Raw genomic sequence first — 14,508 nt, 5'->3', positions numbered from 1 at the left:
ACTTCCACCTCGTGCTGAAGCTGCTGCCACTAGTCATGGCCGAGACGATGAAATGCCAGCAACGTCGTCTGCCAAGGCCGATGCCCAATGTCATAGTACAGAGCATGTAAAATACAAAACACCAAATATCAGTAAAAAAAGGACTCCAATTGTGTCGTTTGCGATGCCTGACCTTCCCAACACTGGACGTGAAGAGCATGCGCCTTCCACCATTTGCACGCCCCCTGCAAGTGCTGGAAGGAGCACCCGCAGTCCAGTTCCTGATAGTCAGATTGAAGATGTCAGTGTTGAAGTACACCAGGATGAGGAGGATATGGGTGTTGCTGGCGCTGGGGAGGAAATTGACCAGGAGGATTCTGATGGTGAGGTGGTTTGTTTAAGTCAGGCACCCGGGGAGACACCTGTTGTCCGTGGGAGGAATAGGGCCATTGACATGCCTGGTGAAAATACCAAAAAAAATCAGCTCTTCGGTGTGGAAGTATTTCAACAGAAATGCGGACAACATTTGTCAAGCCGTGTGTTGCCTTTGTCAAGCTGTAATAAGTAGGGGTAAGGACGTTAACCACCTCGGAACATCCTCCCTTATACGTCACCTGCAGCGCATTCATCATAAGTCAGTGACAAGTTCAAAAACTTTGGGCGACAGTGGAAGCAGTCCACTGACCAGTAAATCCCTTCCTCTTGTAACCAAGCTCACGCAAACCACCCCACCAACTCCCTCAGTGTCAATTTCCTCCTTCCCCAGGAATGCCAATAGTCCTGCAGGCCATGTCACTGGCAATTATGACGAGTCCTCTCCTGCCTGGGATTCCTCCGATGCATCCTTGCGTGTAACGCCTACTGCTGCTGGCGCTGCTGTTGTTGCTGCTGGGAGTCGATGGTCATCCCAGAGGGGAAGTCGTACTCGTAAGCCCACTTTTACTACTTCCACCAAGCAATTGACTGTCCAACAGTCCTTTGCGAGGAAGATGAAATATCACAGCAGTCATCCTGCTGCAAAGCAGATAACTGAGGCCTTGGCATCCTGGGCGGTGAGAAACGTGGTTCCGGTATCCATCATTACTGCAGAGGCAACTAGAGACTTGTTGGAGGTACTGTGTCCCCGGTACCAAATACCATCTAGGTTCCATTTCTCTAGGCAGGCGATACCGAAAATGTACACAGACCTCAGAAAAAGACTCACCAGTGTCCTAAAAAATGCAGTTGTACCCAATGTCCACTTAACCACGGACATGTGGACAAGTGGAGCAGGGAAGGCTCAGGACTATATGACTGTGACAGCCCACTGGGTAGATGTATGGACTCCCGCCGCAAGAACAGCAGCGGCGGCACCAGTAGCAGCATCTCGCAAACGCCAACTCTTTCCTAGGCAGGCTACGCTTTGTATCACCGCTTTCCAGAATACGCACACAGCTAAAAACCTCTTACGGCAACTGAGGAAGATCATCGCGGAATGGCTTACCCCAATTGGACTCTCCTGTGGATTTGTGGCATCGGACAACGCCAGCAATATTGTGTGTGCATTAAATATGGGCAAATTCCAGCACGTCCCATGTTTTGCACATACCTTGAATTTGGTGGTGCAGAATTATTTAAAAAACGAGAGGGGCGTGCAAGAGATGCTGTCGGTGGCCAGAAGAATTGCGGGACACTTTCGGCGTACAGGCACCACGTACAGAAGACTGGAGCACCACCAAAAACGCCTGAACCTGCCCTGCCATCATCTGAAGCAAGAAGTGGTAACGAGGTGGAATTCAACCCTCTATATGCTTCAGAGGTTGGAGGAGCAGCAAAAGGCCATTCAAGCCTATACAACTGAGCACGATATAGGAGGTGGAATGCACCTGTCTCAAGCGCAGTGGAGAATGATTTCAACGTTGTGCAAGGTTCTGCAACCTTTTGAACTTGCCACACGTGAAGTCAGTTCAGACACTGCCAGCCTGAGTCAGGTCATTCCCCTCATCAGGCTTTTGCAGAAGAAGCTGGAGACATTGAAGGAGGAGCTAACACAGAGCGATTCCGCTAGGCATGTGGGACTTGTGGATGGAGCCCTTAATTCGCTTAACAAGGATTCACGGGTGGTCAATCTGTTGAAATCAGAGCACTACATTTTGGCCACCGTGCTCGATCCTAGATTTAAAACCTACCTTGGATCTCTCTTTCCGGCAGACACAAGTCTGCTGGGGTTCAAAGAACTGCTGGTGACAAAATTGTCAAGTCAAGCGGAACGCGACCTGTCAACATCTCCTCCTTCACATTCTCCCGCAACTGGGGGTGCGAGGAAAAGGCTCAGAATTCCGAGCCCACCCGCTGGCGGTGATGCAGGGCAGTCTGGAGCGACTGCTGATGCTGACATCTGGTCCGGACTGAAGGACCTGACAACGATTACGGACATGTCGTCTACTGTCACTGCATATGATTCTCTCCCCATTGAAAGAATGGTGGAGGATTATATGAGTGACCGCATCCAAGTAGGCACGTCAGACAGTCCGTACTTATACTGGCAGGAAAAAGAGGCAATTTGGAGGCCCTTGCACAAACTGGCTTTATTCTACCTAAGTTGCCCTCCCACAAGTGTGTACTCCGAAAGAGTGTTTAGTGCCGCCGCTCACCTTGTCAGCAATCGGCGTACGAGGTTACATCCAGAAAATGTGGAGAAGATGATGTTCATTAAAATTAATTATAATCAATTCCTCCGTGGAGACATTGACCAGCAGCAATTGCCTCCACAAAGTAGTACACAGGTAGCTGAGATGGTGGATTCCAGTGGGGACGAATTGATAATCTGTGAGGAGGAGGATGTACACGGTGATATATCGGAGGATGATGATGAGGTGGACATCTTGCCTCTGTAGAGCCAGTTTGTGCAAGGAGAGATTAATTGCTTCTTTTTTGGTGGGGGTCCAAACCAACCCGTCACTTCAGTCACAGTCGTGTGGCAGACCCTGTCACTGAAATGATGGGTTGGTTAAAGTGTGCATGTCCTGTTTATACAACATAAGGGTGGGTGGGAGGGCCCAAGGACAATTCCATCTTGCACCTCTTTTTTCTTTCATTTTTCTTTGCGTCATGTGCTGTTTGGGGGGTGTTTTTTGGAAGGGCCATCCTGCGTGACACTGCAGTGCCACTCCTAGATGGGCCAGGTGTTTGTGTCGGCCACTAGGGTCGCTTAGCTTACTCACACAGCTACCTCATTGCGCCTCTTTTTTTCTTTGCGTCATGTGCTGTTTGGGGAGTGTTTTTTGGAAGGGCCATCCTGCGTGACACTGCAGTGCCACTCCTAGATGGGCCAGGTGTTTGTGTCGGCCACTTGGGTCGCTTAGCTTAGCCATCCAGCGACCTCGGTGCAAATTTTAGGACTAAAAATAATATTGTGAGGTGTGAGGTGTTCAGAATAGACTGAAAATGAGTGGAAATTATGGTTATTGAGGTTAATAATACTTTGGGATCAAAATGACCCCCAAATTCTATGATTTAAGCTGTTTTTGAGGGTTTTTTGAAAAAAAAACACCCGAATCCAAAACACACCCGAATCCGACAAAAAAAATTCGGTGAGGTTTTGCCAAAACGCGTTCGAACCCAAAACACGGCCGCGGAACCGAACCCAAAACCAAAACACAAAACCCGAAAAATTTCCGGCGCTCATCACTACTGAAAATGCCCCAGACCTGCAGCGCTTTTATAATTAACATATAATGCACCAAAATAACAGTGCCCCCCCCACCCCCGTTTTTCATCCTGATACTTATGCAGCAGTGTGAGGAAGGACCAGCATCTCTGCAGCCTTGTGTAGAGAAAATGGCGTCGGGCTGTGTGCTGTGAGGGCTAAACTCCGCCCCCGTAATGGCGCACTTCAGACCCGCTCTTTTCAAATACATTTTTATACTGGCGGGGGTCCGGACATTGCCCTGGCACTATGTTCGCTCTTGCCAGTTACTTATAGAGGTCATATATGCTGCCCAGGGTGCCCCCCCCTCCCCCGCGCCCTGTAGTGCCGTTGTGTGTAGGAGCATGACGCGCAGCATGCGAGCGCTGCGGTACCTCAGGAGCCGTCACTGAAGTCTTCTTTTCTTCTTCTACTCACCTGTCTTCTGACTTCTGGCTCTGCAAGGGGGGTGACGGCGGGTTCTGGGAACGAGCATCTAGGCGTACCTAGCGATCAGACCCTCAGGAGCTAATGGTGTCCTGTAGCCAAAGAAGCAGAGCCTTTAAACTCACAGAAGTAGGTCTGACTTCTCTCCCCTAAGTCCCACGAAGCAGGGAGACTGTTGCCAGCAGTACTCCCTGAAAATAAAAAACCTAACATAAGTCTTTTTCAGAGAAACTCAGTAGAGCTCCTCAGAGTGCATCCAGTCTCACTGGGCAGAGATTCTAAACTGGAGTCTGTAGGAGGGGCATAGAGGGAGGAACCAGTTCACACCCTTTGAAAGTCTTAAAGTGCCCATGTCTCCTGCGGATCCCGTCTATACCCCATGGTTCTTGATGTGACCCCAGCATCCTCTAGGACGTATGAGAAATCCAGGGTGACTTCTTATATTAGTAATCATTCCAGTTAGTGTTGTGCTATTTAATGTAATACACACATGTCTGTTTATTTATACAGATATTGTTTAACATAAAGGCTCAATTCATCACTTATTAAATTCACACCCTGGCACTTAGAGTAAGCAGTTGTGTTTGTGAATGATTGGGTTACAGTACTATCTCAGACCATGTGCAGGCCTCAGGTGCATATGTGCCGTCATGCACCAAGCATTCTTGCGCCATATGGATTGATATGATTGGTGCAGTTTAGACACTCCATCATGGGTAGGGAGTGTAATTTTTCCAGAATTTTGCCTCTAATTCACATTGTAGCTGCACACAAAGCTGCTAACAATTGTTCCAGGGACTCTAGATTAGTACTTTTGCCCCACAGGAATTGGTATAAAGTCACATCTTAAGCGTAATGAACCTAGGCATTGTCGCGAGTCACTCATATCGGTACACAGTATCTTGTCTATGTACCCAAGGTCAGTAGTCAGTGTACCCGTGCATTGTACTTTTGTTGCATTAGTGATGAGAATAAGGCACATACTGTATAATGTGATAAAGTCTGTAGCAGGACGCTTGGAGCGGTGTATCGCACACTGTAGCATGCCAATCAGTTTATTTGGCGTCATTTTAAGATAGGCGTGTGTGTTTACACATTTGTAAATTCATGCAAGTTGTATTAATGTATATTTTTAACTGTGCTCCTATAAATGACTTCCTCTGAATTACTGCTTCGTTTATTTTGAAGACAGGAAAGGAAATAATTGTGGAAAAAACATTTGTACATATTGTGACACATGTTATGTATATCCATTGTTTATAAAGTGCCATAAAAATCTGTAGCACTGTATTGTAACAAAAGTGTATGACCCAACAGGTAGAGTACTGAAAACAAAAGAAGCATTATAATATGCACACAGCGTAATAGGTAAAGTATATAACCAGTGTCATAAGGCACATGCAGGTGGCAATACATAAGGACGCACAACTGGACGAGGTGGGAGGAGACAAGAAGACAGAAGGAACCCCCACGCCATTTGTCCCTTCTAATATTCAATACCAGTCTCAGAGTCTTGGGGCTGATTTAAGAAGATTTTTCTAACCTTACATAGTAACTCTGGGATTTCTAGAATTGTACTGTTAAAAACATTCATCAATAAGGAGTCGGACGTTCCATTGGATTGTCTTCTGTTTGCCTTTAGTAAATCAATGGATTGCGAAATTGGTGGAAATCCAATGGAGAACCCCAACTCATCGCTCAGTAAATATAGCCCTTGGATTCAGTAGTGTGATGTGGTTATCAGCATGGAGTTGAAGTGCCTGATATTGGAAGTAAGGAGATGGTGGAAGGGAGAGTATACAGCTACACTAGATGAGTTGTCTTGGATGGAGGAGGGGCTGAGATATTACAGGTGAGTAGGATGAGTGTGAATTTCTCTGTAGAGAATAAGGAGTCGTTGCAAAGACTGGCAGAGCTGGGAAACAGTAACAGAGTGGTGGCAAATAAAAATATTACCCTGACATATAGGGGTATATGCAATTGCGGTCGAATTCGCGGCAATTATCGCCGTTTTTTAATTCGACCAAATTCGCCAGGTGAATCCCGGCAGGTGCCTGCCGGGATTCACCATATTCAATGAAAAACGGATTCGCCAGAATCGCGGGCGAAAATCGGCCGATTTGGCGGATTTTGCCGCGATTTTAAAAAACGGGAAAAAACGTGAAAAACCCGAAAAAAAAATGGCGTGGGGTCCCCCCTCCAAAGCATAACCAGCCTCGGGCTCTTTGAGCTGGTCCTGGTTCTAAAAATGCAGGGGAAAAATTGGCCAGGGATCCCCCGTATTTTTAAAACCAGCACCGGGCTCTGCGCCTGATGCTGGTGCCAAAAATACGGGGGACAAAAAGAGTAGGGGTCCCCCGTATTTTTAACACCAGCATCGGGCTCCACTAGCTGGACAGATAATGCCACAGCCGGGGGTCACTTTTATGCCGTGCCCTGCGGCCGTGGCATTAAATATCCAACTAGCCACCCAAGGGCCAGGGGTGAAGCCCGAGGCTGTCCCCCCCCATCCAATGGGCTGCGGATGGGGGGGCTGATAGCCTTTGTGATAATAAAAAGATATTGTTTTTTCCATTAGTACTACAAGTCCCAGCAAGCCTCCCCCGCAAGCTGGTACTTGGAGAACCACAAGTACCAGCATGCGGGAGAAAAACGGGCCCGCTGGTACCTGTAGTACTACTGGAAAAAAAATACCCAAATAAAAACAGGACACAGACACCGTGACTTGTACAACTTTATTACATACTGCCGACACACACATACTTACCTATGTTGACACGCCGACTGCCACGGTCGCCGACGATCCGAGGGTACCTGTGAAAAAATTATACTCACCTTCCAGCGTCCAGAGGTACATCCACGTCCAGAGGTAAATCCACGTTCTTGGCAAAAAAACAAACCGAACACCGATCCATACCGGACTAGAAAGGGGTCCAATGTTTTCACATAAGACCCCTTTCTCCCGAATGCCGGGACATCACGTGACTCCTGTCACTGACGTCCCTTCAGCCAATCAGGAAGCGCTACTTCCGTGGCGCTCACCTGATTGGCTGTCCGCTGTCTGTACTGTGACAGCGCATCGCAAAGCCGCTCCATTACTTTCAATGGTGGGAACTTTGCGGGTAGCGGTGGGGTCACCCGCCGGTCAGCCGCTGACCGGCGGGTGACCTCACCGCTAGCCGCTAAGTTCCCACCATTGAATATAATGGAGGGAGCTGTGCGATGCGCTGTCACAGTGCAGACAGCGCTCAGCCAATCAGGTGAGCGCAACGAAGTTGCGCTTCCTGATTGGCTTAGAGACCTGTCAGTGACAGCTGTCACTGACAGGTCTCATTCGTGGAAAGGTGTCCCATGTGTCAGCATGGGACCCCTTTCAGTCCGTTTTTGGTGCGGGTATTTGCGTTTTCTTATTTTGCCAAGTCCGTGGATTTATCTCTGGACCATGGTTGAGGTGAGTATTTTGAACTTTTCTTTACAGGTATCCGTGGATTCTACATGGAGAAGAGGACCGATGTCGGCGTGTGAACATAGGTAAGTATGTGTGTGTCGACGTATGAAATAAAGTTTTACTGTCGACGGTGTGTGTGTCCTGTTTTTATTTGGGTATTTTTTTCCCAGTAGTACTACAGGTACCAGCGGGCCCGTTTTTCTCCCGCATGCTGGTACTTGTGGTTCTCCAAGTACCAGCTTGCGGGGGAGGCTTGCTGGGACTTGTAGTACTAATGGAAAAAACAATATCTTTTTATTATCACAAAGGCTATCAGCCCCCCCATCCGCAGCCCATTGGATGGGGGGGGACAGCCTCGGGCTTCACCCCTGGCCCTTGGGTGGCTGGGGGGGGGGGACCCCTTGATTGAAGGGGTCCCCACTCCCCCAGGGTACCCCGGCCAGGGGTGACTAGTTGGATATTTAATGCCACGGCCGCAGGGCACGGCATAAAAGTGACCCCCGGCTGTGGCATTATCTATCCAGCTAGTGGAGCCCGATGCTGGTGTTAAAAATACGGGGGACCCCTACTCTTTTTGTCCCCCGTATTTTTGGCACCAGCACCAGGCGCAGAGCCCGGTGCTGGTTTTAAAAATACGGGGGATCCCCTGTCAATTTTTTCCCCGCATTTTTAGAACCAGGACCAGCTCAATGAGCCCGAGGCTGGTTATGCTTTGGAGGGGGGACCCCACGCCATTTTTTTTTATGATTTTACCCTTCCAGCATAAAAAAAATAATAATAATAATAATAATAATATTTTAAAAAATATATAAATAATATTTGTGCCTCCCAAAAAAAAAAAAAAAGTACCTAATCCCTTCTAATATAAATAGATCTGCTATTCCCAAAAAAAAAACACACCAAAAAAAACATGTTTAAAATTTTTTTATTTGTTTTCACCCTCCAAAGTGTGGCGGATTGAAAATGATGAATTTGCTGTCTAAAAGCACTGCTGTCGAATTTCAAAACTTGAATTGAATATGCTTTGGTCGAATTGCAGCACTTGTATCATTGCAGAAAAGTCGAATTTGCAAAAATTCGAATTTCAAAAAGTCGAATTTTGAAAGTCCGTTTTTTGGTCGGAAAGCACTGGATTGCATAGGGGAATTTTTTTTTTTGGTCGAAAATGACCCGAAATTCGACAATTTCGGGAATTCGACCACAATTGCATATACCCCATAGAATGGACGGAAGTGGGGAAAGATGAGCGAGAGAAAACGCCGTTTGGCAGTAATCCAGGCGGGAGATGGTGAGAGAGTGGTTAAAAGTTATGGCAGAGCTATAGGTGGGAAGGGTTTAAACCTGGGAATGTTGTGTTATTAATATTATAAGACAAAAGTCTTAGGAATTATGAAGTAATCAGTGAAAGAGAACAAGTAGGAGCAGGACACCTGACAGACATTATTTACAGTAACCATAATAAATTCAGATCAGTAAATTCAGCTTTCGGATAGTAAGTGGTCATTACAAATTACATCAATGTGTACTGTTCTCCAGTAGCTGAAAATGGCCATTATTATACATGTCTGTACAAAGGCTGGTAACCAAATAAACTTCTACTACAAAGTCATACTGTAAAATGGAAAAATGAGGTTCGACGTGGGGTACAGTAAGTGACGGATTAGATGCATTCAGTAAGTATGCAATAAATGGTAAGGAGCAAATACCCACATTTTACAGCTACACGCACTATTAAACTCCTTAGTATATACAACCCCAAATGACTATATCCTATTAGCTACATTACACAAAATAGTAATTGTAGTGATGAAGAAAATTACCTGTTTTCCAAATGAAAGCCAGTCTGCTGGGCATCCGCCTTCCGGTGCAGGTAGAGTTGGCGCAAATGTTACATTAATGGAACTGGTTTTTCTTTCACAGATAATTGCATTTGGATCTCCACAGTTTGTATCATACCAATATCCTTTAATGGAAAATATGGAAATAGATTATTAGTAAAGATGAATTACACAATCTTATTGGAGTCAAATAAAAATTGCATTGTACTAGAATCAGTTAAAGCTGAACAAATATTTGATATCTTAAGTAAGCTGAGGACTTTGGAAAGATCATCCCAGTATAGTCCCAATGTAGCGTAACTAGCGCTTTTTGCTGTGAAATAATCCACAACGTATTCTGAGTTCTGCGTTTCGCCACAACAAAATGCATTAGTACGTTACTTTGGGACTAACACTGGAGTAATCTTTTCAAAATCTTCAGTTAAACATACTGTAAGCCACAGATCTTTGTGATAATAACCCACTAGGTGGCACTGTTATATGGCACTCTGCTTTCTTTTTCTCACCACAGGACTAATTTAATACAGAGAAAAAGGGTCATTTGGCAGAATAACATCCCAATGTTTCCCTGATCATTCATAGCACAAATGTGTAAATAAACGCTACATTTATTGAGGCTTCATCACCTTTTAAGGAAGTTCCTAGAGAAATAATTCTCAACCTCAACCCTCACGTTTTCCCAATAGGTCATGTTTATAATATTTGTGTTTATGGAAGCAGGTAGGATAATTACTGATTTAAGGGGGGTACACACGGACAGATTTCTGCAAGAGATGTGTGCTGAGCGATTTAGCATAGGCGGTATCTCTTGTCAAGATCACTCATACACACGTAGCGATGTGTGCTGAGTGATCTGTGCTGAGCGATTTGTGCTAAGCAAAAAAAAAAAGCCATCAGGCAGAGGCAGGGGAGTGGTGGGTGATGTCAATCGCCATCGCTGATTCCTGTACACATGAGCAATTTCAAGTTTTGTGCTAAGCAATCTGACTAGTTTTTGCATGCATGCAGGCCAATCTAGAGCCGGCAATAGCGATGCGTGGCTATCGCTTTGGGGGATACACACGAAGAAATGTGTGCTTAATTTCTAAACAATCTAGTCAGAATGCTAAGAAATTAAGCAAAAATCTTTATGTGGGTACCCCCTTTTAGCAACCCACTTGTGCACAATTAAAGAAATCTACAAAACATGTCCTGCTAGTGGTACTTGAGAACGAACGGAGAACCTCTGTACTAGAGTTAAGGATGAAAAGGGCAAATCCACACAAATAGCTTATTGAGCTGCAGTGAAACTGAATTCCTCCATAGAAAACCACATAGAAATATTGCAGCATATCAAGTCATTAATTTGCCTATTTTGCCTATATTACACCCATGGACATCAGAGAGATAGCTGGCTTGGACGAACCCACAAAAATAAGTTAATATTAAATGGCATCAATACATCTACATTCCTGGGAAGGTGCTATATATATGTATAACACATACCCAAGTCTCTATACATCACAACACAGTTCTCATCATTATTGGCAAAGTTGGGTTCATTTCTCGCCCATCCAACAAAGTCCATAGGAGAATTGTCCATCCACCTAATGAGAAATAAATAGTATGGTTCTTATACAATCTATAGGTTTCATGTACTGTATGTGTTTCCCATTTTACAACCATATATACAAAGGTAAAGTTTGTGACGCAGAGCAACATGGTAATGCAGAAGAAGGCACAGTTGCGACCCAGTGAAGTCCATTAAAGTAGGAGAGTGGAAATTTGTATCTCAATTAGAGTTGTGCGCTGACCCCAATGTTTTGGTTTTGCCAAAACCGCCCTCAGTCCTCATGTGTTTTGGTTTTGATTCTGTTTCTGTTTTTTTCCCCAAAACAATTTATGAACACAGCTAAAATCATAAAATTTGGGCCTGTTTTTGTTCCTAGAGTATTATTAACCTCAATAACATTAATTTCCAGTCAATTTTGACCACCTCACAGTTCACAATATTGTTCACCAATATTGGGGGTCATTCAGACCCGATCGCTGCTGTGCGTTTTCGTAATCACAGTCACTGCAGTCCACAGCCCACACCCTGACCCTCCGGCGTCCTGTAAGAAATCTCGTCTGAACCACGAGGGAGGGACTGTTATTGAATTCAAAAGTTACAAGATCCGGTGCCGGGAAGATTACATTTTTCCTCATTTTCAGATATGAGCCTGGTGGGAAAACCTGAACCAGGGCTCAGAATCACTCAGAGTTGCCAAGTTTGGGGGCATATAGTATAGTGGTGACTGCATAGTAGATATGGCCATCCAGGGCCGGATCAAGGCTCCAGGGGGCCCGGGGTACTTTAGACAAGGGGGGCCCCTGAGGGCTAAATATAGTGTATATACTGTAGGAAGGGGAGGTTGATAATTGATAAAAGTGAGCAGAAAGCTGTTGGAGGCAGAAACGAAGGATAGCACATTTTATTAAATAGAAAATTAGCATACATACACACACACAACACACACATAGCATTCATAAACACTCACAAGCAGCATACATACATACATACCACACAGCATACACACACACACACACACACACACACACACACACACACACACACACAATGCATACATACACACACTATGCATACACACACTACACACCAACAACATACACACTACACACCAACAATATATACACACACACACTATACATACACACACTACACACCAACAACATACACACTACACACCAACAATATATACACACACACACTATACACCAACATATATATATATATACACACACACACACACACACACACACACACACACACACACACACACAGCATGCATACATACATACATACACATATACACACACACACACACACACACACACACACACAGCATGCATGCATACATACACACACCAACATATACACACACTACACACCTACAACATATATATACACACACACCACTAACCAACTGAACAGAGGAGAAGAGGAGGAGATTCTGCCGGAGTCCATGTGAGTTACACATAGGAGGAGCTGCTGCTGCTGCACATGCTCAGCAGCTCCCTCCACTGTGTGTTCGAGAGGCAGAGAGCTCAGCTGATCAGAGGCAGAGCTCTCAGTGAGGAGCAGCCAATTCATTCACGGCAGTTCGTAAGTGCCTGTGGGTGGCCCCGCTGGGTGCAGAGACGGAGACAAGGCTGTCTCCGTCTCTGAAACACAAAATTTGTCTGCAGAGAGGGGAAAGTTTGCACCACTGCCACCAATGAATGAACTTCCTAAAATAAAAACTACCAGTGCTTGATGGAAGGCACGGGGGGCCCTTAAATCTGGGGGGCCCAGGGTAATGTGTCCCCTGGGCTCCCCCCTTAATCCGGCTCTGTGGCCATCAGAATACGATGTTTCATAGCCATTGATGCTGAGTGTTTCTCTATTTGATTATTTGTAAGTAATAGTTGATATACTGTAGCTTTCATCCTTTACCTGTGGTTTATTCTGATCTTTCCCTTCTGTTATTGAATAAATGCGTAAACTGATTTTCTTATCTACGAATGCAAACCTGTGTACCATTGATGGCTCAACCATCAAATGGCTTCCAAATAATGGTTGAATGCTATGGTAAGACTGTTAACAATGGAGGGAAAATGTATTAATACAATGCCATCCTGGCATTGTCCATCTCTACTGCAGATGAACCAACATGTGTCACAGGCTCTCCTTACCTAACATACAGCCTGATTCTGATTTGCACAGTATTGCACAGCTGCAGGGAAACAAATGCAGCAGAAGGCATTTGTAGGAAATAAATGCCTCCTGCCAGTATCTGCAATCCGAGTGCTGCATCCGAAGATGGATCACCATCGTGACCATCCATCTATTCCTGCGCTGGTTGCAGTGTTAGACAGTGGATCACTCTGTGGTCTGTCTCCGTTCCCAGCACTAGAGGCAGCTTCCCTGCTCTAGTGTTTTCCCTCCTAGTGTTAGCTCAGTGCAGGAGGAGGTGCTTAGTGCACAGTCTGAGAGAGTTCTTCCTGGGAGAGACATTCTGCTCTCCTCAGTGTGTGACCTTATCTACCCTGCAGGCGCATCCTATGTGTGTTAAGTCGCTGTGTCACAGCTGTACTGCTTCACATGTATACTGTGAGTTCCTGCCAGTGGCAAACGCAGGATTTGCATGGGGGGGTTTCCAGAACTGGGCGGAGCCAATCACGGGGGTGGGGACTGAGGTGACCCAGTATCTGCTGGGTCCGTAAAACTAGTGTGTTTGTGTGTATATATATATATATATATATATCTACACATATATATATATATATACATATATCTACACACACATATATATATATATATATATATATATACATACATACACACACACATACATATACACGGGTAGTCTTCAGTATGCCGGCGGTCGGGCTCCCGGCGACCAGCATACCGGCGCCGGGAGCCTGACCGCCGGCATACCGACACTTATTCTCCCTCGTGGGGGTCCACGACCCCCCTGGAGGGAGAATAGAATAGTGTGGTGCGCGTAGCATGGCGAGCGCAGCGAGCCCGCAAGGGGCTCATTTGCGCTCGCCACACTGTTGGTAAGCCGGCGGCCGGCCTCCCGGCGCCGGTATGCTGGTCGCCGGGAGGCCAGCCGCCGGGAGATCGTAGTGAACCCATATACACATATACATAGCATATTAAACATGCATACATATATATATATATATATATTTACACACACATACAGTACACATATATATACACATGCATATATATATATCATATGTGTGTGTGTGTGTGTTTATATGTATGTATGTATGTATGTATGTATATATGTAGGCACATGGATATATATGTACTATAATTAAAATAAAGTAAACTTTTATTGCACTTGCAAGTGCCACCAGGAAAACAGCAGGCTGCAGAGGACGCTAGACAGTCATTAATAATACTCATGCAGCTAAAAAAAAAAAAAAAAAAATTTTTTTTTTTTTTTTTTAGTGGAGGGGGGTTTCTGGGTACTCGGAAACCCCCCCTGGGTGCGCCACTGGCCTGCTGCTGCAGTACATCTTCTATATACTACAAGCTGTTATCTCTGTTATCTGAATAAACCAATCATCCTGGTTAAGTGCCGCTGTGTGGA

General features: G+C 45.4%; 1 protein-coding gene across 1 annotated transcript in view; it reads right to left on the bottom strand.

Moving 5' to 3' along the window:
- LOC134927294 (macrophage mannose receptor 1-like) overlaps nucleotides 1-14,508 on the bottom strand; it is a 407,906-nt gene that overhangs the window by 119,943 nt on the left and 273,455 nt on the right. The window contains exons 19-20 of the mRNA XM_063921539.1: nucleotides 10,865-10,965; nucleotides 9,362-9,504 (exon numbers count right to left, since the gene is read on the bottom strand). Of these exons, the coding sequence (XP_063777609.1) occupies nucleotides 9,362-9,504; nucleotides 10,865-10,965 (244 nt within the window). The remainder of the gene's footprint in view (nucleotides 1-9,361; nucleotides 9,505-10,864; nucleotides 10,966-14,508) is intronic.

This window comes from Pseudophryne corroboree, chromosome 5, assembly GCF_028390025.1.
Source record: "Pseudophryne corroboree isolate aPseCor3 chromosome 5, aPseCor3.hap2, whole genome shotgun sequence".
Lineage (NCBI taxonomy): Eukaryota > Metazoa > Chordata > Amphibia > Anura > Myobatrachidae > Pseudophryne > Pseudophryne corroboree.
The sequence above is the reverse complement of the archived record's forward strand: the minus strand, read 5'-3'. Positions and strand labels throughout refer to the sequence as shown.